Source organism: Aspergillus aculeatinus, assembly GCF_003184765.1.
Source record: "Aspergillus aculeatinus CBS 121060 unplaced genomic scaffold BO66scaffold_1, whole genome shotgun sequence".
In the NCBI taxonomy this organism is placed as follows: Eukaryota; Fungi; Ascomycota; class Eurotiomycetes; order Eurotiales; family Aspergillaceae; genus Aspergillus; species Aspergillus aculeatinus.
The window spans coordinates 64,727-90,225 of NW_020291470.1; the positions used below are offsets into that span (position 1 = coordinate 64,727).

At 52.1% G+C, this 25,499-nt stretch overlaps 7 protein-coding genes and 2 non-coding genes across 9 annotated transcripts; 4 read left to right on the top strand and 5 right to left on the bottom strand.

Moving 5' to 3' along the window:
- The first annotated feature begins 2,985 nt into the window (after positions 1–2,985).
- png1 (peptide-N4-(N-acetyl-beta-glucosaminyl)asparagine amidase) lies at positions 2,986–4,909 on the top strand. Its single transcript, XM_025653481.1, has 3 exons — positions 2,986–3,886; positions 3,949–4,349; positions 4,405–4,909. Exons 1-3 carry the CDS (start codon positions 3,354–3,356, stop codon positions 4,818–4,820), a joined length of 1,350 nt encoding a protein of 449 aa, XP_025508962.1. The 5' UTR covers positions 2,986–3,353; the 3' UTR covers positions 4,821–4,909.
- A 2,777-nt stretch (positions 4,910–7,686) lies between these two features.
- On the bottom strand, positions 7,687–7,758 carry BO66DRAFT_t10. The gene has a single exon. It is a non-coding gene; the product is annotated as a tRNA-Gln (tRNA).
- A 19-nt stretch (positions 7,759–7,777) lies between these two features.
- On the bottom strand, positions 7,778–7,849 carry BO66DRAFT_t9. The gene has a single exon. It is a non-coding gene; the product is annotated as a tRNA-Gln (tRNA).
- Positions 7,850–9,234: 1,385 nt separating this feature from the next.
- BO66DRAFT_466899 (PLAC8 family protein) lies at positions 9,235–10,375 on the top strand. The gene is made up of 3 exons (XM_025652521.1): positions 9,235–9,559; positions 9,648–9,745; positions 9,852–10,375. Exons 1-3 carry the CDS (start codon positions 9,409–9,411, stop codon positions 10,083–10,085), a joined length of 483 nt encoding a protein of 160 aa, XP_025508963.1. The 5' UTR covers positions 9,235–9,408; the 3' UTR covers positions 10,086–10,375.
- Positions 10,376–10,761: 386 nt separating this feature from the next.
- Positions 10,762–13,321, bottom strand: BO66DRAFT_416486 (uncharacterized protein; the record flags this gene model as incomplete). The annotated part of the gene is made up of 3 exons (XM_025649604.1): positions 10,762–11,498; positions 11,561–12,804; positions 13,012–13,321. The coding sequence occupies 3 exons, from the start codon at positions 13,319–13,321 to the stop codon at positions 11,172–11,174; spliced, it is 1,881 nt and encodes a 626-aa protein (XP_025508964.1). The 3' UTR covers positions 10,762–11,171.
- Positions 13,322–15,955: 2,634 nt separating this feature from the next.
- BO66DRAFT_287317 (uncharacterized protein) lies at positions 15,956–17,006 on the bottom strand (the record flags this gene model as incomplete). Its single annotated transcript, XM_025643142.1, has 3 exons — positions 15,956–16,409; positions 16,474–16,870; positions 16,946–17,006. Coding segments are annotated over 3 exons (912 nt in total), but the record flags the coding sequence as incomplete, so codon positions are not given.
- A 1,981-nt stretch (positions 17,007–18,987) lies between these two features.
- On the bottom strand, positions 18,988–20,444 carry BO66DRAFT_362624 (protein MEMO1). Its single transcript, XM_025645074.1, has 3 exons — positions 20,150–20,444; positions 20,027–20,095; positions 18,988–19,975 (listed from the first exon to the last, which is right to left on the bottom strand). Exons 1-3 carry the CDS (start codon positions 20,302–20,304, stop codon positions 19,096–19,098), a joined length of 1,104 nt encoding a protein of 367 aa, XP_025508966.1. The 5' UTR covers positions 20,305–20,444; the 3' UTR covers positions 18,988–19,095.
- Positions 20,445–21,200: 756 nt separating this feature from the next.
- On the top strand, positions 21,201–22,383 carry BO66DRAFT_387082 (uncharacterized protein). Its single transcript, XM_025646217.1, has 2 exons — positions 21,201–21,567; positions 21,621–22,383. The coding sequence occupies exons 1-2, from the start codon at positions 21,405–21,407 to the stop codon at positions 22,034–22,036; spliced, it is 579 nt and encodes a 192-aa protein (XP_025508967.1). The 5' UTR covers positions 21,201–21,404; the 3' UTR covers positions 22,037–22,383.
- Positions 22,384–22,938: 555 nt separating this feature from the next.
- Positions 22,939–23,692, top strand: BO66DRAFT_854 (LSM domain-containing protein). The gene is made up of 2 exons (XM_025653656.1): positions 22,939–23,211; positions 23,358–23,692. Exons 1-2 carry the CDS (start codon positions 23,101–23,103, stop codon positions 23,601–23,603), a joined length of 357 nt encoding a protein of 118 aa, XP_025508968.1. The 5' UTR covers positions 22,939–23,100; the 3' UTR covers positions 23,604–23,692.
- The last annotated feature ends 1,807 nt before the right edge of the window (positions 23,693–25,499 follow it).

A 25,499-nucleotide genomic window follows, 5' to 3' on the forward strand; every position in this document is an offset into this window, starting at 1 on the left:
TTCCTCCAGGCTTCAGGCTCTCCCAAAGTTCCCTCGGACCTCCAGCCAGATCTTGTTGCTATGCCAAGACGGACGCTTGCGCGTCTCCGCCACCAATCCGTCCCGATTAGGAAGGATACCGTAATCATGTAACGCCGGGCGGTTTGAAATTGCTTCCATATCGAGTTGGCCCAGAGAAAAGGGAAAAGGGAAAGGGAGGCTGAGGCATGAAGCCTGGAGGGGTTCCTGCACCTTCAACCTGTCGGTCTGTACGGCTGTCGGCTTGGTCGGGCCGTGCGACCATGTTGCTCAGCGCTCTTTTCTCTCTCTCCGGGGAAATTGGGTTTCGCCGTGTTCCCTGAATGTTCCATGTCAATCATGATGCAAAGGCCTTATTCATTCCAGGGTCTTCTCTAGGAAGGAAAGGAGGAGGTGGCGAGACGGATGTCTATCAACTTATCAATGTCTTGCGTCGCGTACATGAAAATCCTGTCTGTCCGTCTGTGGGGATAGCTGTTGCAATATTGCAGGTGCCGCGTAGTGCTTGTGCTGGATAGGGTGCACGTCTTATCTGTGCAGCGCTCACTCAAGAAAGACGCTTTCCAGGAGGGGGGGTCTAGTACACATATGTATACGTACGATCAGCCCTGATAGTCATTGTGTGTGTATCACATGGCATACGTCAACGCCAGAGGATTCGTCGCCTGGTGAACCCATGAGCAATCATCAGGATTTTAACCCGAGCGACAGGGCCCGTTTCGAGTCGGTCGGACTGAAGGAGACCTGCATGGGCTTCGCAATGCATGTCGGAACTCGGACTTAGGGGTCTATGAGGCCATGTGAGGCATAGAGGGCCTCGACCTCAATTCACATTGATCAGGATCACCATGACCATCGGCCGGCTTAAGTCTATTCCGGCCAGCATAGTGGTTGGTCCTTATAGGAGGCATCATGGATTGACGACCTGGATCCTCTGCACTAGATATCATGTCGGAAGCACCTAGCGGAGACCGACCAGGAGTTTGGAAGTTGGATACTGCCGTTTCGGGACCCCGTTCAGCAGAAGACCTCAGTTAGTTAGCAAATAGTCACCTTGCTTCCTACTCATACGTTCAATTCGTTAGCTTGTTACATTATTTTCGCATCTCATCCTATTTGCCCAGAATCGTTACTCTTTTCCAGCAAGGAAGCTCGATCTCTAACTTCCGATGTGATATCCACTGCTTCGTCAGCGGAGCAAATAGTCTGAGTGGGTGCCATTCCGACTATGGGTCCAGTATACTCGTAAGGCTATGCGGTTGAAGCCGCGATGGATAATTAATTGCCTAGTTGGGGAGGGAGATCGATGAAGCTCTTCGGTTAGGCTGTCATTTTCTCCGAAATGCCCTTACTTGAAGCTTTAGAAAGTGCGTTCTCGGAGGGAGAGACGATGAGGGCAAGAAGAGAAAAAAAATCGCTGATCCGGTAGCCTGGAGATGAAGTGGACACTACGTGCGTTGTGCACGGTCACTAAGCATGACAGAGTGACCGATGGTGACATTTTTTAGCCTGTTGGTCAGAGAGCCGCGTAAGACGGGCAGGCTGACGTCGAACGAGATCCTCCATAGCGCGGACCCGGAGTGCGGTCGGTCGCGCTCGAGGATTGCCTTGTTAGGAGATTTTGTTCAGACGCGTCGACGAGAGGAGAAAAAAAAATTCCAGATACTCATATGGTCGCAATCATTTGTCTCGCCGCCCAAGGAGGATGATGAAGCCCTTCAGAATCCAAGGTATGGCAGTGATCGGAGGCTTGCGTGGACGTGTCTTGTGAAGAAGAGAAAATCCCTCTTCCTTTCTAGTCATGGAGAAGCGAGCAGAGAGCCAAGCTTTGGGAAAGAAGCATCAGCAAGTGGTTTTTGTACCCCATCAAAAGACTAAATTGTTGCCAATGTGCCATGCGATGTAGGCATCGCAAGCAATGAGTGGAGCCAAGACATCCAATTTCGCAAGCACCCCGTAAACGCATCAACAATCAAGCAAAGGATGGCAATGGCTTCAGCAGTTCTGCTGCTGCTGCTGCTGTTGCTGCTGTTGCTGCTGCGACGAGAGGACGACTGGTAGGGGTAATATTAGGGGAGGAAGGGTGGCAGTGGGAGTGGTTGTGCCAAGGGCTTATTGCCACAGGGGGTAATGGTAGTAAAAGGAGAATAATTTGCAGCGAGAGCATACCCTTCCCTACGATACCTACGATACCTACGATGAGGATGCGTGGCAGTATTGCCAACCCTCCCAAAAGATGCGGACGGAAGCAAAGAGGGTCTTGGCCATGGTTCAGTTAACTGTTTCGGGGCGGGACACACGCGGCTTGCGGTGCTGGCGCGGGGCCCTGATTGGGGCGAGGAGCTCAAGGCTGACGACGCTTCGCCCTCGCTGCTGGCGTGGATGAAAAAAAATATGGCCCTTTAACCCAAAAGATCCATTTTCTGCTAAGCTACACTTCTTATCCAACCACGCTAAACACTCCCAGAGTCCTAGTACGGGTCCAGTCAATCAGTCAGTTAGTCAGTTAGTCAGTCACCACTGCAGCTGGCACTCAAGTCACTGCGCACTTCCTACAGAGCGGACGGTTTCTTCTGAAAGTGCCTGTCTTGTGTCGTAGACTGCCCCATCCAATACTGCGTGTGGTCTGGTCCTCCTCTCTTCTTCTTCTTCTTCTTCCACCACCACCACCAACACCACTCTACCCTACTACAACTCTTTCTTTCTTCCCCATTCTTCCTCATCATCATCGTCGTCGTCGTCCTCACCTGTTGGTGGACTCCTCCTCACTTTGTAGTTTTATCCACCTTCTTAACTTAACTCTAACCGCTTCTCTCTTTCGTTTCTTTCCCTCTTTCTTCCTTTCTTCTCTCTTCCGCTCCCCTTTCGGACTCCCTTCCCTTCCCTCCCTCTCCTCTCCCAATTCCAATCTTCGCCTTACCCTTTCGGTCGTTCTCGGAGCCACGTCCTTCAACCTACTCTTCACTTCTGTTTCACTTTACCTGTAGCCCATTGTCGATTGGCTTCAGGTTCATCTTCGTTGCTCCTACTTCTCCTCCTTCATAGTCGTGGCGGTTACCTTGACTTCAGCGCCAAGCGTGGCGACCGCCTGGCTGGGCTGTGCGACCATCATCATCCTGGTCGGCCGACTTGACTGACCGATTCTTTTCTTTCGACAACCAACTCTTGAGACCCGTCTCCTGCCAAACAGCCCTATTGTTCTGCAACCGACTCGGATTCATTGTTCGAAATACCTCAGTTGGAATTGGGAATTGGCTTTGTTCACCCTGGAGATCTATACGCCTTACTGCTGCCGCTGGTGTCATTGACCCTGCCCCTACCACCCACCCACAACCATGGCAGACGGAAGACACCACCACCACAACCAGGCGACGAATCCTGAGAACTTCGATGCCGGCGAACTGACAAATGCCTTTGAACAATTGATGCGCAACAAGCGATTCAACCAACTCCAAGAACAAGCCCGATCACAATCTCGCACGCAATCACCCTCTCCCGGCCTCTACCCTCCTCCCCATCCCTCGCGAGCACCACCACCGCCGCCCCCGACCGCACCTCAGTATCCGGCCCACCAAATGCCTCCGCAAACATCGTCACAGTCACCCCTACTTCGCAGCCTACCAATCGTTCCTGCCCCTCCTCAAGATCCGGTGTCCCTCAAATTTCGCAACCTCCTCCACGTTCTCTCCGTGACACCAACTAAGTACGAAAATCCAGGTCTCCTCGATGAGGCGCTCTCTCACATCCCTCTCGATCGGTTGTATGCGGAAGCAGAGGAGGAGAGCCAAATATTGCAGGCCCAGGCAGCTAGTGTAGGGGAACGACCAGAATGGGGTTATCAAGATTGTGTCATTCGGGCCTTGTTAAGGTAGGCTTGACTTCCCTTCAGAGAGGTGACAGGATTGACAACTTACTGACTTTGGGTACCAGATGGTTCAAACGCTCCTTCTTTCAATTCGTCAACAACCCCCCTTGCTCTCGCTGCTCCATGCCTACAATCGCACAAGGCATGACTCCTCCTACGCCCGATGAGACCGCACGGGGTGGCACTCGAGTTGAACTGTATCGATGCTCGGAACCCAGCTGCGGCGCTTACGAGCGGTTCCCTCGGTACTCTGACGTGTGGCAGTTGCTGCAGACGAGACGGGGACGTGCAGGAGAGTGGGCCAACTGCTTCAGCATGTTCTGCAGAGCCCTCGGAGGCCGTGTGCGTTGGGTCTGGAATGCTGAGGATCATGTCTGGACTGAGGTCTATTCCGACCACCAGAAACGCTGGATTCACGTTGATGCTTGCGAAGAGGCCTGGGACCAGCCCCGTCTTTACACTGAGGGTATGTGCTTCATTGTACCGGTGCATATGAGGGATGCTAACGCAGATTGACATAGGTTGGGGCCGCAAGATCTCATACTGCGTTGCGTTCTCGATTGACGGAGCTACGGATGTCACCAGACGATATGTTCGAAGCCCGACGAGGCATGGCGCTCCACGGAACCGGGTGCCCGAGGAAGTTCTAGTTTGGTGTATCCACGAAATTCGGAAGAAGCGCCGCGAGAATCTGTCCAAAACAGACCAGCGACGCCTGATGAAGGAGGACGAACGCGAGGAGAAGGAGCTCCGTACCTACACCGCATCCGCCCTTGCAGCCGAGCTGAACAACCTTTTCCCTCGGAACACCACCAACAGCCGCTTGGAAGACCAGAAGACCCCCGCTTCCCGACAGGATGCCTCCGTCGAGTGGCTAAACAACAGACAAAGAACATCCGGCCAGTCAGGCCCAGATGGCTCGCAGGACGGCCGCTAAGGACGCGTTCCCTGAACTGTCCACCCCCCCTCAGCATATTGCACATACGAAGGCCTAGCGCTCTACGGTCGGCATATACAGCAACCCGACCGATTGCCTTGCGGCTTCCATGCAAGATACAACAAACACGACCATATAATTTTGCTGGACTCGATGTATGAAACCGTCACATGAACGATGTACACGAAGGGTCCCACCTATTATAGGATTCAAACTGACGCACTGCATGGTTTGGCACTTATGCGGGCCTCACCATGTCACGTCTGCCGACTTCCGGGAATGATCCCGGTCAAGAATCGGGTCGTTGCCATAGGGCTCCTTTTAGGCCTGAGGCCAAAGTCTCAGGCCGTATGGAGATGCCTACAGATCATGTTCGCGATATACCGACCTGACCACCATACTTCATCTCTTGTGGATTCATCGAACTCCACCCATCGATCATTCATTTCCTATATGTCATTTGAGCTTCTCTTTCGACTACACATTTTGTCTAAAATGTACTTTCTTTTCTTTTTTCTTACCTTTCTTACTTCTTTGAATGATGCATTTTCAGGAGATTTGATCGGATACCTCGTGGGGGAACGGTTATGGGAGGCGCATTTGTGACACGGAGTTGTCTTTATTTTTTACATAATGTCCTATAATTCTTCGCATCCTTGTCTCTTTGTGTTCAGAGACAGCGCACCCAGCATTGCGGCGGATCAGTCAATGCCATGTTTATGAGACAGATGTTTCGGTCGCATGTAGCCTAAGCAGGCAAAGCGGCAACTCCTATCTTTCTAGTTTAGTTCTGGCTCCTGGCGATCTCAGATACCGAATTGAACCTTTACCACCAAGACTTTTTGATATCGTAGCATGGCTCTGTCAGCACTAGATGTGTAGTACGTCACGACATGGTAGTTTGATTGTCACAAATGCTTTCCCGCCTTCCCATCGCAGATTCTGCAGTGCCTCAACGAACCCTATGACGACTGACTACCTCGAACCTTGGCTCCCAACAATGTAGACCGAAAGTCTCTGATGTTCCAGACTCCAGACATACCAAGCGACAGGGTTACTGAGTCGAATGAAATTAACTATACATACCATTGGAACTCCGGCACGCAATGGAATGCTACGTTAGGGAACGGAGTTCACCGCCCCCCAAGTCTCCGCGTGTCGACATGGACAGCAATAACAACCACGGAGTGCGATGTCCACGGTGATTGTTGCTGTAGCCCTTTGACCCTTTGAGTTGGGCCCCCGGATCGTCCAATTCCGGGGTGGTCTGGCAGTGCAGTCCGTCTGTGAATCTCGCTGCCTAGTCTACCTAGTAGTCTATCTAGGCTGAGAGTTATGAGGATCACAATCCAGTGTCCAACTCTTGGGGTTGTCCAAGCTAGCTTGGCAAAACCCTGGGTGGTATGAGTGTATAGGTACCTTAACAGTCAGATCTGCTGGCTGCAGAACCGACCCTTCGGTCGCAGCATTGCAAGAAAAGCAGGTCGGTGAAATCTGTACGGAGTAAATCCAGTACCTACAGTAGTTCCGAAGGTTCTTCCTCAGACTACCCGGTAGACCCTTAATCTCCGTGACCAAACTACGAGTAGAAAACATGAGAAACGGGAGAAGAAAAAGAGGGTCCGCTGCAGCCAGGTGTGGTCTCCACTTGTGGAAAACACAATACGTACTAAAACCCAAAAACTTGCACCTCCGGTCCACGTGATTGTTATCCCAGGATTCTGGGATTGGTCATGGGTTCGAGAACATGGAGTTCTGACTTCTGGCAATTGAATGTGCTTTGCCTTGGACATAGAGGGCAAGAGCCCAGGCGCATTCGGTAGCCTGGTGCAGTGTGAAGACCAAGGGAGAGAGGGTGGGTTTTACGTATGCGGGTTCGGTTTATTGGGGCCCTGACCCTGACCCGGACCCGGACCCGGACCTGGGAAATGGATGTGAGACATTTTTCAGGGGAAATGGGAACACACGCACGCACACACTCACTCACACGGGGGTTATTCGTGCTCCGATCGGGGCTCTCTTTATCTTTTCTTGGGTTGGGTATATAGCATCGAGCGCGCTTGATTGTTTGGTTCGAATAGAGGTGCAATTACTGCAATTACTACAGTACGTGGTATATTCTCATGTAAATGCTGGGGTATAAAGTGTACCGGCGACATCGACCTTAAATCATTCGACATGAATGAAGGACAGTGCTGAGCTCTCCCCAATGATCTAACTTCATGCAAACCGCGTCCTGGTTTGACATCCAGGTTTTCTAGGATTTTGCGCCGTGGGAATGGTGCCTGGCACGCGTTCCCTAGGCTCGCACCCCGCGCGCGCCGAGAGCGAGAGACTAAGAAGTGGTCGGAGCGACGGAGCCCACCTTCCCCACCCGCCTGCTATATTTAGACGCGCCGAGCAGCCGGCCAGCCCGGCCAGCCCGGCCAGACGCGGCTACTTTATCGTGATCGACATCCAGCGGTCACCGCCATTGGGTGGTGGTGGTGTCATGTGGACGGGCGGATGGGTCCCGCTGGATCTTGAATTTTGATTCTCGAGGGGAGGGGGCTGGGGTACGTTCCTGATCCTCTGGCTGACTCCCTGGCTTGTTAATAGGCTGTACTTATGAATGTTGGATTGGGAGGAGGTAGGTAATTGTTTTTACATTGGTACTCCGTACCGTGAGTGGGTTTTGGTTGTAGCCTTGGAGCATACGGGATAAGGGGAAGTGCTGAGGAACGCCCGCGGCGCTCAATGACATCGACCCGGACTACCGTACGGAGTACGTAACCCTAATCTCAGGGTCTATAGCGCGTCCCCACCGGAGACCTATGTATCCACATGTGGGTCTACGCTACGAAGAGGAAAAAAGAGAAACGCAAAAAGGTCGTGCCCGGGATCGAACCGGGATTACAGGAATCAGAATCCTGGGTGCTAACCATTACACTACACAACCGTGGAAATGAGTCAAGACGAGGTCGTGCCCGGGATCGAACCGGGATTACAGGAATCAGAATCCTGGGTGCTAACCATTACACTACACAACCTGGTAGTTGTTTTCCTGTTAACTTATACTTATCATGTTCCTTTCCTCTATTCAAGCCGTAGCAGTTCTCTTCATCAATACCTACCAGAACAGGGTTGGGGGGTTACGCGACATGTTTCAAGTGTCTAAGACATATAGATAATGCTCAAATATATTCACCTCCAATGCCAAGCATAGCCATCCGAGGTTTGCCTGAGGATTTTTGTTCCACATGTTACCTTATGTATGCTGCTTATGAGTCTACTTCCTGTCATGGTATATAGGTAGCACGATCCAGCTCATTCGAGGTGTAAAAATAGGTAGGCAAAGAGCTGCATGCCAACCCATCTTCTATGCCGCAAAATACATATGTCAACTTGGGGTAGCCTGTAGAAACAGGTAAATACCATTGTGGTCGCGTAATGTTCACGAACGCAGCACCCCGACGCTAGCCAATCTCCCCAGGAGACAAAAAGATATGAAAACAGATCAGTGGCGAGATAGCAGAGCTATTGGATTGTGCACACACACACACACACACACACACACACACACACACAGAGAGAGAGAGAGAGAGAAATCGCATGGGCAACGAGAACAAACTGCTGGGTAGATGATGTGGCCGTCACATTGCCAATGGTTTGGTCACAAAGCCGTTGGCTTGGCTCTTATCATCAATGTAATTGCCTATATCTGGGGTATGTTATTTCCGGCGAGGATCAGGCACCGGATGTTCCTGTAAGGCACTGATAGAGATACCTAGCAGAGACAATCGATCCCGCGGCTGCCCCTGGACCAGTCAGTCTTATTGTATAAGTGACGAGGGGACCGATTCTGTCCTAGACAACTCACATTGGCTCAAAGGATACAATAGGATTGACCTAGGTGGACAATGGTTGATGCTCAGTTGGCAGGTCGCATGCGGTCTTATCTCTCTATGAACCTACGAAGATTGGCTGATAGGCAAAACCACAAGCATAGTGGTTGCTTCTAAGACACCTTTGGACAGCAGATTGAAACGATCTTTTTCTAAGTCTGAGATCTCTGGGCTGAAATCGTATGGCATGGAGAGACACGGAGTGCTGGTGCACGTGGGCTTGACTCCATCGCATCCGAGTGAATGGCCCTCAATTCTGCAGGTATTTTTTCTCAGCCTCAAAGCTTGACACTGCACACAACAACCGTGGCACACATTGCTAGCAGCAAATGCCCTATAGCTCCACAGTCAGCGCGCTGAATCGAAGACTCTATGATAGTAGAATGAGCTTATATCCATACTTTAAGGCACAGTGCCGGCCCCACTCAACCTAGCAGTGAACGAACACACCAAGTGGGTCCATCCGACGGTCCCGCTTCTTTACGAATGCGAGCTTCCCTTTCCAGCTCAACTTCAGCATCATCCAGATAGAACATTCTCTAGAAGATGGTACCAACGATGATTTTGGCTGCGATTCACGCCGCCCCTAATCCAGAGAAGCAGGGTTTTCTATTCTCGCAAACCACTATAAGAATCCAGACTCCTGCCCTCCAACACGATGCAAACCACAATAACCTTGCAGATTAAATCATCTACTTCCAACAATGGCAGACCCCAAGCAGCAAAAGATCTATCGCGCCTGGCCCACGGACATGCCAACCTACACCCAAACCAACAACGAGCAAGTCCGAAACATCACCCATAACAGAGACTGGAATTATTCCCTCTGCGACTGTTTCACCCCCGGCTCATTATGTGGGTTCTTTGCCCTCGCCAGAGGAACCCCCTCAACCCTGATTCCAGGAGTGCAGAAAACAAACCACTAATACTTAAAAACCGCCAGGCCTAACAAGCTGGTGTCTCCCATGCCTTACCTTCGGAAAGACGCAAGCGCGCATCCAAGACCCGACACTCCAGAACTTCAGCTACATCAACACTGACGTGAGTGACACAAAGACCACTAACGAGAAGGGCGTGCCTCTGCCTTCCCAACACCCTTCCTCGTCAACATATCCATCGCACCGTAGACTAACTATGTGAGCGACAGTGCGCCATCTTCACCTGCCTCGGCCTCAGTCTCTCCCAGTGGATCATCCAAACAATCCGGCGCGGCGAGATGCGCGAGCGCTTCGGCATCGAGGGCTCGTGCTGCGGCGACTGCTGCACGGCCTTCTGTTGCGGGTGCTGCGCCCTCATCCAGGAGGAGAAGGAGATGGAGCTGCGCACGAGGCCGGAGCTCGCGGGGTATCAGGCGGCGCCGCAGATGGCGTATTCGGCGTAGGTTTCGGGGTGGAAGTTCATACGGCTCATTAAGCTTGAACTGGGCATGAGAGAGGCTGTTTCTGGGTCCAGTTGGGGGTGTGTTTGTGGTATGGATTAGGTTGGGTTGTGGGCAAGAGATGTATCTGTGTCTATGACAGCCGGAAGATGCTGTCACCAGTGGCACGACGCCAGGGGTTTTCTTTTGTTCTTTGTATACCCTATTATCTGTGGTGTTTCTAATACCGAACCAGAAATAAAGATTAATCGGTCTATCTTGGAGTGGTAGGCAGTAAGTCATTGGGGAGAAGAGAGTGGAGAGTTGGTGCTGTGTACAGGCGAAGACCAGAGGGAAGGGGATCTCCCTGCATACACAGCGGAATTAACCTGCAGCACAGTACATGGACAAGGCAGCGGGCCTGAGGCCTCAGGCATACATCCGAGGGGTCTGAGCGTAAGGCGCCGCTTTAACAGCAGTTTTCTGCCACCGCCCAAATTGAACAGTTTCCTGGTTCGGTTTTTCGGGACTGTGACTGGTGGATTTTCGGGTTTCCACCGTCGAGGTCGCGGGCGTTCTGCCGGCGGTGGCGGTGAGGAAAGCGGTCAGTAGCTACTGGCTGCTGTGGGGAGCCTGAGAGGTGTCGGTGCGGCAGTCGCCGTGTTGATAGTGCCGCAGACTGCTAAGCAATGGACTTCTCTACTCATCCAGCTGAATATGGTACCACTTTGAAGACTTGAGCCGTTCGTCTGGTGTCTCTCCTCTGACGGCTCTCCTCCTGAATCTGAGATGATTCACGAACTCCATTATGGGAAAGAGATGACATGCAAATTGGACAAGTAGTGTAGACAGCTACGACCCCACATGGCAAGGCATCCGGATTGCACAGGTATGTGTCGCCACACCCAGGTGTGCAGATTCATTAAAAGAATATTATCAGGATAAGGTATATACAGAGCATTAACGTGTGAAACCGGACACACCAGACAAATGGTTCGATGCCACAAGACAGTCCACTATTTAGGGGGGAAAATATTCACGAGAATTGAAAAAGAAAGGAAAGGATCGGATCCTTCAGCGCCAGGCCTCAGTCTCAATGGGACGTGCTTGCTATACCATGCTCTTGAAACTTGACGCAGAGCGGAACAAGCTTGCCAGCGACGGTAGGGACTTGAGACGCTGAGGCCGTGGCAGGGTTTCGTGCAGCGACGCCGGGGTGGGGAGATCCGGGCTCGCGCACTGCGAGTAGAACCGGCCGATGTCACCATCAGAGCCGTACTCGGTGGGGGTCGCAGAACTGATCGACCGGGGGATTCCGTCGGTCGAGATCTGAAGATTGCTGCCCATGTACTGGGCTTGGTGTCGCACGGGATATGCGCCGAAACAGGCTCGGGGAACGAGACCCTCCTGGGCAGTTTCAAGGACGTTGACAAGGGCCTGCGGAGAAGATTTCATTAGCATACGTGCGATGGCACATTGTGGAGAAGGGATTGACTCACCCATCCGTCGTCGTAGACGAGATGCAGGACGGCAGTTTGACCCTCTTTCAGCTCGACATGCTCGGGGCTGACAGGCTTGAAGTCCATCTCTACCCGGTACACTCTGGCGAAGGAAATATCGGGCGTGCCGGGATAGGTCCGACTTTCCACAGTTGGGCTTCTTGAAACCCTGTCGACAGTGGGGCTCCTTGACACTGAGGGGCTGCTGCTCGCTGATGACGATGACGATGACGATGGCGATGACGATGATGATCCTGATGATTCCGGGGAGATGGGTGTGACAGTCTCCACAGTTGCTACTTTTGCCTCCGGGAACTTGCCCGTCTCCAGTTTGGGCGTGCTTGATACTGCAGCATCCTTCAAGCGACCAACATCACCGACCAATGTTTCCGAAGAGCCAGTAGGGCTCTCGATACTTTCAGTTACCTCCACAACAGGGGCGAGCTCGTTTGCGTGGCACGACCTAGGAAGGTCCCGCAAGCCTTGCTGCAGACTGCTGGTACTATACGTGCTGTATGTGCTATAAGGACGGGGAACGTGGGCCTTGGCCGCCCAGGTCGAATGTACGAACCCGCCAACCTTTTTCAGTGTGGTCACACTCGTCGAGTACACCGTGCGACTGAACTCCTTGATCGGCTCATACTTTGCATTCTCGAAGTGGCGACGCAGGACAGGGATTTTCGATTGATATGTTGTCTTGATCTTGCCGCCCGCTTGACGCATTGCGCTGGCCCCTTCGGTGTAGACCTTGGATGCGTACCTGACGAACTCGTCACTTGTTCTTGGGCTTTCAGGCACCTTCTCGCCGCGGCTTTTCGCGATGATTTCTCGGAGGCGGCGCTTTTTCCGGCGTAGTGACCACAGAATGAGTCCTGCCATCGCGGCGACGACGATGATGACGCTAAGGCCGATAGCCGCCTTTGTGCCGGCAGGCGTGCTCACATGCTTTGTTGAATTAACCGAGAGGACGGTGCTGGTGGCAGTGGCTTCGCTAGTGGTGGATGAGGGGAGAGATTTCGACGTGTTGGTAGCAGTGGGAATCGCCGCTGTTGCGAGAGTTGTAGCCCCTACGACCGGAGCGGCGGCGGCAGCCGTTGGGGGCTCGGCGCTGGGAGCTCCAGCACTCCATTGAGTAGTCGGGTCGGTCGTTGCGATTTCTGCGGCTGTTTCGCTTGTTGTCGCGGCATCGCTAGCGGGAGCTGCCCCCGTATTGGCCATTCCCGCTGCAGTGCTATCCTGTGCACCTACTGGGGCAGCAGCAGCAGCTTCTGTACCGGCACTGGCTGTTGTAGTACCTGCGGTGGCTTGTGTGGTTGGGTCGGTGGCTGCCGCTGCTGTCCATTGCCCGGTGCTCCCTTGCGCTGTGCCTGCCGCACTGCCATCGGCAGCAGTGGCTCCGGCGGCAGTAGTGCCGTCCGCTGCGGCAACTGGGGCTGTCGCTGCCCATGTACCTGTGCCATCTGAAGTCCCAGCTGAGGTTCCTGCCGCCGTCCCTGCCGCCGTCCCTGCCCCTGTTCCCGCCGCTGTGCCTGCTGCTGTCTCGGCTGCTGTCCCGGCTGCTGTCCCGGCCGTTGACGCATCACCGGCTGCTGCACCACTACCTGCCCACTGTCCAGAGCCGGCCACGGAGGTGTCCGCGGACCATTGGCCAGTGCCATAGGCAGAGGCGCCACCGGCTGACCAGGTTGACCCAGAAGCATCGGCCAGTTGAGGTTGCCTCTTAGCAAGGCCGAGGCCATGGGGTCTGTTTCTTAGTCGCATCGTTGGTCCTTAGTATGGGTGTACGAGCATCGACCAAGCATGCAACAATTTTCGATAGTGAAGCTAAAAGTCGGGAAAAGGTTTGGAACTGGACGGCTGTCATTGTAACTAAATAAGTATCAAGCCAGCAGACGCCACAAATCGCTCAACCCATTCGAACCACAACATACACACTACACAAACAAACTACCACCTTCAGTATCCCACTGTGACAATCCACTAACGAAGTGGGGTTGTTCTTTGCGTCTTCTATTGTTGTTGCATCCGCGGGCTGTGGAATGTGTTCTCTATAGTCTATCGCATTCTTAGGGTGGACGAAGCGCATTCCGGCGTCAACCCTAACGCTCTTTGGGAGATTACACATTGCCCGGGAGGACAGTCCACCTCATACAGCGTCCTCTTTATTGTTTCTCCGATTTGCCGTCCGCAGCAGCTTCTCGCTGTCTCTCCGCAGCATGCCTGAGCTTGTTGTCTAGTCAACCCTCGGCCTCCACTTTGAGCTTGATGTATTCTTGAGCCTAACACTCGATGCAGATCACTTCCGCTCCATCAAGTTTTTGGAAGTCAATGATGACGCTTGCACTCAACAGTCTCTCTTGATATCCCAGGCAGAGGACTCACTTGCACCCTTACTTCTGACGCTTACTTGGCCCTCTTGTCACAAGCCGTCGTTATTGTCCTGGCGTGCAGGTACCCGTCCAGGCCTCAGTCAGGGTACGATGGAATGTAGTGGACATTCCTCCAGACGGAGCCCAGTCTAGCGGTACTTCCTCTGTTGTTGTTTTGTGTTTGTGATATAATGGAGTCAATTAACTTGATTCATGAGTTTGCTCACCATAGAGTCAATAATATATGCTTGAGATTACTGTCAACATTAGTAGACAGTAGTAGACACTGAATGCAATACCAAACTTTGATTCCAAAGACTCCTCGTAGTCTCCAGTCCTTGCCATTATCCCACAGTACCCCTACAATGCTTTGTACTATCTACGTCACATCAATATAAATTTCACCTCTACATAATCCCCCCCCACAGACTTCAACCCCTCTCACCGTCCCAACCAACACAGTCTAAAACCGTATTCTCTGGCCATCCAACCCAGAAACTAGACGTATACTCTGTATCAATTCCCAAAACCTCAACCCATCACCCCCAAAAACCACAACAAAGTCCACGAAAACAAACACCACCTTTCCAACCTTAAGAATAATCCCCAGGCACCCAAGGCATCCACCCAAACCCAAACCCAAACCCAAACCCAAAACCCCTCACTACAAGCAGGTACTAGCTACAAGCTAGCTACCTCCCATCCCCTCAAATTCCACAGGCGGTCTAACATCGTTTCCCCTGCAGCTAACCCGACCAGGTACGATCTAGCTTGCCAGGTAAGGTACCTACGAAGCTACAACCCTCCCAGGTACCATTCTATTTCTTCCATTCGGATAGGTCCACTCACCCCCCCAGCTTCTCTTTCTCTTTCTTTCTAGATTCAAGGTTCGCCCGAGAAGGTTAGCTCACATACCTCCGCTGCCTAGGAATCCGCACTATAGACTTCAGGTTTTGGTTGTCGCTGCTGGCCTATCAATATGCTGGTGTTGGGGGGCGTGGTTTCCATGGTGAGGCAAGTAATTTTGTTACCTTATTTCGGGATGGGTACATGTCCGCCTGGCAGGTTGTTGGTGGGTTTGTCGGTGGGGATGGTGGTGTTGATGTTGTTGATTTTCGGCTTGGTGCTATCTCCTCGGGGGCGGTGTGGGCGTGGGCTGTGGGGGTTTGGTTATTGGTGGGGACAGGACGGGACTTGGTGGAGTATACGGTAACGCAGTGTTTTGCTTGGTTGGTGCTGGTGGTGGTAGTCAGTGTCTTTGTATGGGTATCCCTAGGTTGTTATTCTTGTTGTTGTGTCCTTTTTCTTGGTTGTCAAGGATTGGGGGAGGGGAGGGAGGGGATTTGTCTGGGTCGTTGGAGTGGTAGTGTCCAGCAGTTGGGTACTGTTTCTTTTGGTGGAAGTGGAAGGGAAGTGGGTTGGGAGAGTTGTGGTGGTGAGATATGGGGTGATCTATTCCTTGGTGCTATTGATGAATGTCGATGTTGAGCACGGCAGCATATATATCTATATTTTTACGGATATCAGTGGACTAATCCCTGTTATATTGGTGGCGCTCGGCCGTACTCGGTAGTGCCTATTTCATGGACGAGAGATGTGGGTATACTTTATGCTATTATTTTACATATGAGTCTATGTGTAGACTATATTGACTAATTGCTATTGTTCCAGTGCTTGACTAGTCTGCTTGTTGATGAATACTAGGTAGACAATATACCCGCCGACTCGGTACAATCTGAACAGCAGTCGCCGTGGGGGGATGGAAACATGGGATGAACCAACCGAACCAACTCCCTCCCGGTCAATTGAGCTACTACCTAGTATTTTACATGGGTCAAGTCTCCAAGCTCGTACGATGATCTGACCCAACTAATGCATCTGATGCCAGAAATTCAAGTAACTTGCTCACAGGTACATGCTCATGCACACTCTACTCGCTAAAGAAAACATACAGGATTCAGTCCTCCTACCCTTTCTTCTGCCACAGGCCTTGATTCACCTCCCTACCACCCCCCACCCCTTCCCCCACCGCCCAAACACAACACTCAATCCCCCTCTCCCGCAACTCCCCATCAATATTCCCCACCTCCTGCACATAGTACGGCTGCCGCGGCAGCTGCAGCGTCCACCGCCGCCGAGGCAGGTGCAGCCCGCGCAGCGGCTCCAGGAACAACGGCAGCTTCTCGACGGGCTCGCCGAACCAGCTGCAGGGCAGCTGCAGCGTGAAGGTCTGGAGGCTGCGCATGCGCGTGACGGCCTGGCACGTCTCGACCCACTGCTGCCGCCCGGCGGCGAAGTAGACCGTCTTGACGGGGTCCTTGCTGGGCAGCCAGTGGCCCGGAAAGGCCCAGCGGAGCTCGACGGCGCGGATCGCGTCCCAGAAGTCCGCGGGGATCGTGGGCCGCAGGTACGTCAGGGACCAGGTGTTGCTGAATTCGAAGGTGTTGAGCGTGTAGAGGGTGTAGATGGATTCGGTGTAGCTGTTTTCCTTTTGTTAGATGTAGGAATTGGGGTCGGGATTGGGGGATAAGGGATAGAACGCACATCTGCTTACACGTCAACGCCAACGCCAGAAGCCCTGGAGTCGTTGGCCTCCGAGGAGCGGCCTTCGTCGCGCTGGGAAGCCCACCCTGGCAGATCTCACATCCCCGGACCACCCCGTCTTGACGGCCCCCGCCACTCGTTTCGGGACACACGACGTGCCCCATCCGTCGATTCGCACGCTGCACGATATGGATGCGCATCCCGCCCTGCACCAGCTCCCAGATCGCCATGCGCAGTTCCGGCGACAGCTTCGCGAGGAGGGCGCTGTCCCGCTGGAAGGTCCATTCGCCCCGGCTGTCGGGCTTTGGCTGCTGTTGCGGCTGCGGCTGCGACGCACGTTGACCCTGTTGAGCGCTGCTGGATCGCCGGGTCCGAGGGAGGGCGGTTGGCTTGTTATCTTCAAATATGACAAGCATGAATTAGAACCACAATCCTAAGAATGAGGGTAAGGGGGAGGGCGGCGACGACTCACTCTGGTACCGTTGCGCCAGTACATCCTCCCACGAGAAGATCCCCTGCTTGATCCTGGCCATGGTGATCCGCAGAATCTGCGCCCCAGTAGAGAAGGTATACCAAGATGATGCTGTACCAAAAGATTGAACGAGCGAGACCGAAACAGAATGCAGCACCAACTGTCAATAGTCCATGATTTCCAATTGATGATAAGCTCGGAAGGTTGGTTTATCTGCCTGACGCGCCCAGAAATGCCCAGTAACTTGTATACTGGGGGTGATTGAGCCACACGATCGATTTTGAAATCACGCGAGATCTTGTTCGACGTACGTGGCTGCGGGGGTGGGTGAGGGGAACTTGGGGAAGAAGGGAGGGATCCGAATGTAAGCGCCAGCGGTTAACCGGAGAGGAGGTTCATCGTGAGAATGGGGGAAGAAAGAGTCTATGCTGGAACTATACTTGGCGATCTAGCATGAGGGACACCGTTATATATGGAAGGGGTGAGGAAGACACATCATCTAGAAGGAAAGTCGGTGAGGTGAGATTCACCCTCCATTTCATCTAAATACAGTAGAAGGAAGATGACAGAAAGATAACACGGCGATAAGCAGTCGCTCAGTTCGGCGGATGTCGGATATTGTTTGTTGACTGGCAAAGGGAAAAGGGAGATTACAGCCTCGTCGCCTAATCAAAATCCCGCCGGAGAAAGAAGCGGAGTAATTCCTGCTGGATTGTCTTCCTTGAATAACTCCTCCGTAGCCCACACCCTACTCATTTTCATTCAACAATCCCTGCCTCGTCAGGCATCTGTCTTATCGCCTTATCTTCTATTGTGATTTCCTTTCCTGGAGTTGCAGAGCGTGTCACGCGGCACTTGACTACTTTGTCGCTGGATGGATCACAGCCTCATCCATGGTGAGAGAGTCGTACCATCGTGATTATTATCGTTCTGTTTATTCCAGAAAAGTAACGCCCAAACTCAAATCCCACGCACTATCTCCCTCCGGCTTCTTCTTCGCCTTCATGTTGATCCCCTCCAGCGCGGCCACTCCCAAGACACCGCAGCATGCCACAGCAGTCGCAATATGCCTGTGTCATGGACTTGTTGTACACAGACATGACTGGATCGTACAGCGATGAGGGCCCGGTGCCCACCAGCCCAGTCGCACCCGCATTGCTGGGACATTGCGACTCGCCCTCACCATCGTTGTGACTTGCGATAGCTTGAGAGTCTTCAGCCGGATCTTGGTAGTTGACTGACCCGGCGAGGCTGGAGAGAGGCCCCTGAGAGCTTTTAATTCATATATGTTCTGATGCTAGCCTGGTCCTGCGTCGTTTGAAGGGCCGGGACTCCATTGGTATCGAGACGAGCTTGTCACTGGCCGGATGGACAGCAGAAGAGACAACTGTGAGAGTACTGCTAGAGGACCTCGAGGCAAAATGCCGCAGTCATTGATGACAGTCAGCTTTTTGGGGAATTCAGATAATTGAATCAATCGGCGACGTGATCAGGTTGTGGCACTGATGGCTTCTGGAGACAGCCACACATCCCAAATTGCGCGATGAGAGTCTGAATATAGACCCGGAGAGACCCGGCCTGCCGGAATAGCCTTTTTATAAATTCTTGACCTTCCTGGCGTGACTCGTCTAAGTAAAGAGCAATCCTGCATAGTACGAGATGGGGGAGAGACGGGGAGACAGAGAAGGATGAGATATCCAAACGGACCTAACCGAAGTGGAAAAGCGTCAAGGTGGCTCACACTGAATGATCCCCGGGAACTCCATGCCTTAGCGCTCAGGCTAGCCCAAATTGAGGGCCTGTTCAAGGCCCTCAGAGGGGCGGCCCGCAGCGCTTATTTCCATGGGGGATGTTCGAGATAGCGGTACGGACTTATTTGATACTACGGCAGGAACTAAACCAGTTCACTCACTTCGACTCACCATGCATCAGCATCCTTCATCTCAAACGAACTATATCGGACACATTCGGAATTATTGTAGCTGACATGGCCGTCCGCATATATAGATAGTCTTGAATGTACAGGTATAGAAATGATGCATAGATCAATGTTATTTGACGATCACTTAATACCAAATAGGACCACGTCGACTACTCTAGGCTATTCGTGACGATATTATCAATTGATGACAAACAAGGAAAGTGGGAGTCTACAGCACCGCGAAAGCCGAGACATAGCTCACCGAGCTGTCGTTTACATCCGTAATATCGGCACTTCGCTCGTATCGGACGAAGTGGAATTTGCCCTTCTTGCCCTCATCTTGGCTGGTGATTGCTTCGAGGGCGGCCATGATGACCCCGATGGGGTGACGGCCGCACACGGTGTTTCCCGTCCGCTCGACTGCGTCCAGGAAGCTTGCCGCACGTCCCGTGGTGATGGCCGCCATGGTTGCAATGTCGAACGCAGAGATGCTTTCGTGGATGGCGGGCTCGTGGCGCTGGACGCGGTCCCGTCGCTGAAGGGAGTGTCCGGTGGATACCGACTCCACGGTTGCCTCTACATCTCTGTGGTTGTTGATTCCAGGCTGGGGGAGCGAGTTGGCCGACAGTGGGAGACTCGGTCCTGGTTTGGGCGCATGGGGAACGTAGTAGGTGTACCGGAACCGCAACCCCCAGTGGCAGAAATCCGAACTGATGACAAAGGCGTTCTCGGGATCCTGCAGATAGGGGGCAAGCAAGGTCCCAAAGGCTTCCTCGGTCGCAGCCGTAGTGCTTCCCACCATGATGGGGACTAGCGGTGGATACTGCGATGTCGGCTTGTTGGGATGTTGGAGTTGAAGAAGACGGTGAATGTAGGGCAGATGGAGCTCGATACTGTGCTCCGCTTCATCGACGGACTCATTCATCGTTGTAAACGAGATGTGCGTTCCATTGCGCTTGACGGCTTTGGTAGATAGGAGCTTCGCGATAAGCTCGGTATCAAGCGGCAGAGGGTCATCGGACAGCGGGGTATAGTACGATGTGAGCTCGGGGAGAGCAAGTGTCGTCAGATAATGATGATGAGAGGGTCCCAGCACAAAGATCCGTTTTCTGCGACTAGAGTGAGTCTTTGTTGGCATCTGGGGTACTCTTGATTCTTACGCTTTTGACAAGTCCAGGGCTTTATAGGCATGGGCCGCACATGGCCCGGAGTATGCATAGCCCGCATGCCTGGGGAATTAGCATGCTGTCCAAAGATGAATAGTCACATTATGTTGGACATACGGAGCGATAATGATACGAGCACCAGGCACAGGCAGTGATCCAATACCCGGGATCTCGTTTGGGACCTGAGCCAACCACTGGTCCAACTGACGCGTCAGGGTATGTTGGCTATCGGAATACCAAGAACCAGCATGGGTGGCTTCGCGAGACGGCATGCTGAGTGGATTTTCTTCCTCTGCAAGAGTATAGCAATAAGAAGTTCGATTAAAACTGCAAGTTTACTATCTGGGCCCTAGACCGAAGCGTGTAGACGCAAGAGGGTATAAGGGATTGGTAAGTTGCAGGTGTTTTGTCGGTCGGTCAGAGTCTCACAGACAGCTTGATGAAGCAGAAGCGGGGAAGTGGGACTCCTCTCGTCATAGGCACAAAACAGCGGAGTTTGCCTCGCTCAGTATCAACACTTGAGTCTTTCCTCCGCCGGTATGCCGAAGGCGGCATGCCGATCATTATATACACATTGTAAAACATTTGATCGATTATACACATTGCGAGGTCAGTATCGAATGTCCTGATGGAGTCTTAGGTTATTGTAGGCCAGGCATTCCTCAGATGTGATGTGGTAACTACCCCCATATGGTAGGCCTCAAGTGATCCAGGGTAGGAAATCAATACAACCATAGCAATTATGATTGTGAAGCCAGTCGTTACATGCGCTTTGGCAGCGCTCACTGGAGACCGATCCAAGGCATAGTAAAGTAGATATCGTTCTTCTTCTCGGCATAATTCATACGTCTGTCCTGGATTTGAGATTAGAGCACCACCTTTGCATCTGCGCCTTGTTGGAATCACTGTTTCCTTTCAGAACTAAACCTGTGAGCTTCCAAGTCGATGTGCTCACTAAAGTCCTATAAAGGGGGCAATAAATGCTAATCATCAAGTTATTCAGGGCAGTGAAGTATAGATCGAGAAATCAATCGACACAAACTACGGGATTCAGCCAATTTACCCCCAAATAGGAATAGCGCATATTTCATGTAGTGCGACGCGGTCTCGCCTTCATTTTCTCCGCGATCCGACGCGCCGGCGTCTCGACCAACCACGCCCGGAAAGGCTTTCTACCCCAGCCTTGTTCTCCCCCTCAGCTTATATATTGAAAGAGCTGCTCTACCTCGTTCTTCATCTATCCACCAGGTTCATCTTTCACAATTGCTCCCATAACGTTCGTATATATACTATTTCGATCAACATCGCATTGCTCGACCGGACGATACACTATCGACCTTGCAATCGGCAATTGAGACCTCAAGCCATCATCATGTCCCTCAAGCGCAAAGCTTCATTTCCAAGCCTCGAATCACAAAATGCCCCCTTCGGTTCGATTGGGGGTTTCGGGAAGGGGGAGGAACCACCCCAGCATTTGAACAGTCGGACACGAAAGCGTTTCAGGAACGACCGGCCAGAAGAGAAAGTTGTATATGGTAAGGCTTGTTGATTGCTCTCATCGTCCTGGCATTATACTTACACCTTTCAGAGAACACACTTCGGTGGCTTTTCACAGCCCAACAGCAACAAAGAGCCGCCCCCCTTGCAGATGAGGAAGAACAAATAAATCACGAACCAACACTATCCCCTGAGACGGTCGACCCGCGCCAGCAGACGTTACTCAAATTTTTCCGTCCTTGCCAATCATCCCCCAATAAATCGCAGCCGAACAGCTTCATGCCGAAGACCAGCGAGACTCCGTTCTTTGGCGCGACACCTATGCACCTTCACAGTATGCCAATCTCGGCTCCGGGACATTCAGTGGATAGCGATACATTCAGCCCTGCTTCTCAGACCACGGATACTGATATGGATGTCGACATGGAGTCGGCTAGTGATGAGTCGAACTGCTCATCCAGAGCACCAGCTGGCGGACTCGCCTGGATGGGACACCCTAGGTTCTGAGCGCCAAACGAAGAACCTGATCTCTTCTATGTCGCAATCGACAATCTCTTTTCCATTAGCGATGATACCAAACCTTACACTTCGTCACACTGGGGTTGACTTACCGGCTGTTGCTGGTCACGTCGGTTCTATTCAGACCCCAAGCTGATGCGTCTTGTCTTGGACAAGAACTGCATGACGTCACTCATTTGTAAATTCACAGCTTCAATTGAAAAGCTGTGTTCTTGCTCCGAAACGAGCTTGAATGTCTCTGGCCCTGCTTGCATTGATGTGGCTTGGAAGGCTGAGACGGCCGCGGCTTCGGACGCAGCCTCTATGTGAATTATATCTACATAATACTATTGAGCATTAGAACACAAAGCTGGTATAACTGAATCAATGTCTTATACAATCTGTCTGAATGGAACAATCAGTACCATAAGAGACAACACCTAGTATTGTTTCGGCAGTTCCGTGTTATTCAGTAGTCTTGGAGTTTCATCAACGTGTACAAGACACGAGGAGACTTGAGCATAATTAACAAAATATTGAGGGAACCAAGTTTCTTGATTCCCCGCGCGAACTGCTAAAAGAAACATGTTTTTTTTACGAACAATGGGTGGCTGAAGCTACAGCAAGTGGTACCTAGTTAGTCACACGCTCAGTTTTCGGGTGTCACATGCGGGGGAGGAGCAGTAATGCCTAAGGTCTCCAGCGGTTCCGACTATCCTTGACGCTACTACGCTGGGGTGACCGACCATCTTTCTCCTTCCGAGGACTAACCTGGGACCACCCAACCGGAACACGCCCAATTTAGCTTCGAGGAGAGCCTTCGCCTCAGCTGAAGATATAAACCCCGCCTAAATATTTTCCGACCGACTACTGCGCCCCAGGCAACTGTTACCCTCTCGAGTCGAGTCTCGTTTAGCATCGGCCAACGCAGAACAGTCCAGACCGCCAAGTTCTCTCCTGCGAGTGGTCGCATTCAAACCCCCCGCTCTCTCACCTGTGAGGTCAAGCTGGTTAGTCCGCCTAGGACAAGTTCAACAAAAATTCTAAAGGAGGAAGAGAGAGATATACAAATCATGGATGAGAACACGGCAGTGCAATACTTGGACTCCTTGATCGGTCGAACCCTCCGGGTGCACGCGACAGACACGCGCATTTTCGTGGGCACCTTCAAGTGTACCGATGCGGTAAGTGCTCTCTTTGTCTTCAATGATTTGTTGGGGTCGGAGTTGGCGGAGAAGATACGAGACTTTTTTTCTCAATTTTATTTGGGGTCGCTGTTCAACTTGGGGTTCAGGTTCTGACTTGATGTTGTCGCTCTTTCTTGCATTAGGCACGAAATATCATCCTGGCCAATACTCACGAGTACCGGTATCCCTCTCCCTCCGCCGTTCGAGACGCGGCCACGAATGCGAATGAGCTAGCCGCAGAAAGCGCGGGGACCGCGCAGAATAATATCAAAGTGTCCATGACTAGTCGGTTTATCGGGCTGGTGGTCGTCCCCGGTCAACATATTACTAAAATTGAGTTGGAAGAGACCCCGCAACTGGGTCGTATGCGGGAGACACTTCGATCATAATGAGGTTGTGATCTCCTATTGAAAGACGGACTACTGGAAGCTGGACTACCCGGCGGCACGAGATGCTCCAAGCTACGAACACAAACACTACACTATACTCATGCTATCTGGGATGATGATGGGGCGAAGGGGGAGGACTTTGAGATGAGAATTCGTGGAAGGGAGGGGGGTGAAGACCTCATGGTGACCCAGGAGACGCATGAGTAGCGCACAGAGCCGAAGCAGTCTGCACGTTGACCCTGTGCCAAAGGCCCACATATGCCTCGCTTTCAGGGAGGAGCTTTCTTAAAGAGAAATAAGGGTTTTCCCTGTTCCCCAGCTGAGCTGCTGTGCGAGCCAAGGCAAAGCCCTCAAGCACTCCAGCGACAACGTGGTTAGGAGAAATATTCAGACAAAGTCGTTGGTGCTTGGCGCAGGGTGCATGGGCTTGGCAGCAGCAGCCACCGTCGTGGCCATGCAGCACGGGGCTGTGGTCGAAATGGCGGTGTTCCTGCAGTTTGGCATACCGCTGACTGTTGCATCGTTGAGGTGATTTAAAGGGTATCTCGCAGCGCATGATCCTTGCCTTCGCAACTTTGCTTCCACTCGAACGGGGGTGGTACAGGGCCAGCCCGGGTTGGATGGCCGCGCGAGTGGTTGGAGACGATATCGCTATCGTGGAACAACAAGGTTATGACTTGTAGTTCGGCATCGTGTATCTATATCTAGCCACCTCGAGTGGATCACTCCGGACGGCGAGTCGGGTGTGGTCGGAGCGTTCTGGAGGCTGACTGTCGGTGATCATCCGAAGATGATTGATGCGTCCGGGATCCAGGCAGAATTGAAATCTCCATGCATCATTCCAAGAACGAAGAACCTATGATTTGGGGAAAGGAACGAAGCCAAGGCCTTGGAGGGGTGGACGCGGTGGAAAGAGACCAACCATGTGCCTTTTACGTAGAGCAGCAGTGTTCAGGTTCGATAAGTGCTCTAGATCTCATGAGGAAGTTTGTTGGGATCGAGGTGAATGAAACAGTCATAATGTCATCGACGATCTCACCGTAGTGACCGATGTTATAAATAAGTCGGATGGGGACTCAGACAGTCTGGATCGAAGTAAGATTTGACCTGAGGCGATAAGATTGTGTGGACAGTGACAAAGACCCCCACACCATCATCCACAATTGAACACAAATCAGCATCAGCATCAGCATCATCAGCAGCATCATCATACCTAAGTGTATGAGTGTATGCTATAATAAGCAGGCGGTTCCTCATACCGTACTTTCTCTACCACACGTACCATTTCCGCTGAAGCATTTATCCACCATCCATCTATCTATCCATCCACTCATCCAGGCAGCTCCATTCCTGTTCCTCAGGCAACCCACTTGCTACAAAAGCTCTCAGGCTTAAGCTTCCCCGTTCCGGGCCGACCGATTAATCCGGACATGCCACACTTGGCTGCAGGATTCGAGACCAAAAACGAACTGAACCGAGCTGTTAACGTACTGTACTTAGTACAGTACAAAGTAGTAGACTAACTGAGTGAAAAGTAAAGCCTGGCTGGGTCTTGAGGCGAGAATCTTCACTCTTCACTAGGCTAAGGCTAACTTAACTAACTAGTTAGTCTACAAGTAAAGTAAGTTCACTCCAGCCTTCTCTTTCCACACCGTTAGTTAAGTTACCTAGTAATTCTTTTTCTCTGTTTCTTCTTTTTCTTCTCTTCGCCTTCTTCTTCTTCTTCTTCTTCCTTTACCACCACCAACAAGCTTCTATTCCACTATCGTCATTGGTATTGATCCTTCCAGTAGCTCAAGTGTCTCAACCTTATCCTCTGTGGCTTGTGTGTGAGAGTGAGTATTTTGATCTGGTCTGGGTTTTCCTCCATGCTTTCCACTGCCACATCCCCCCCCC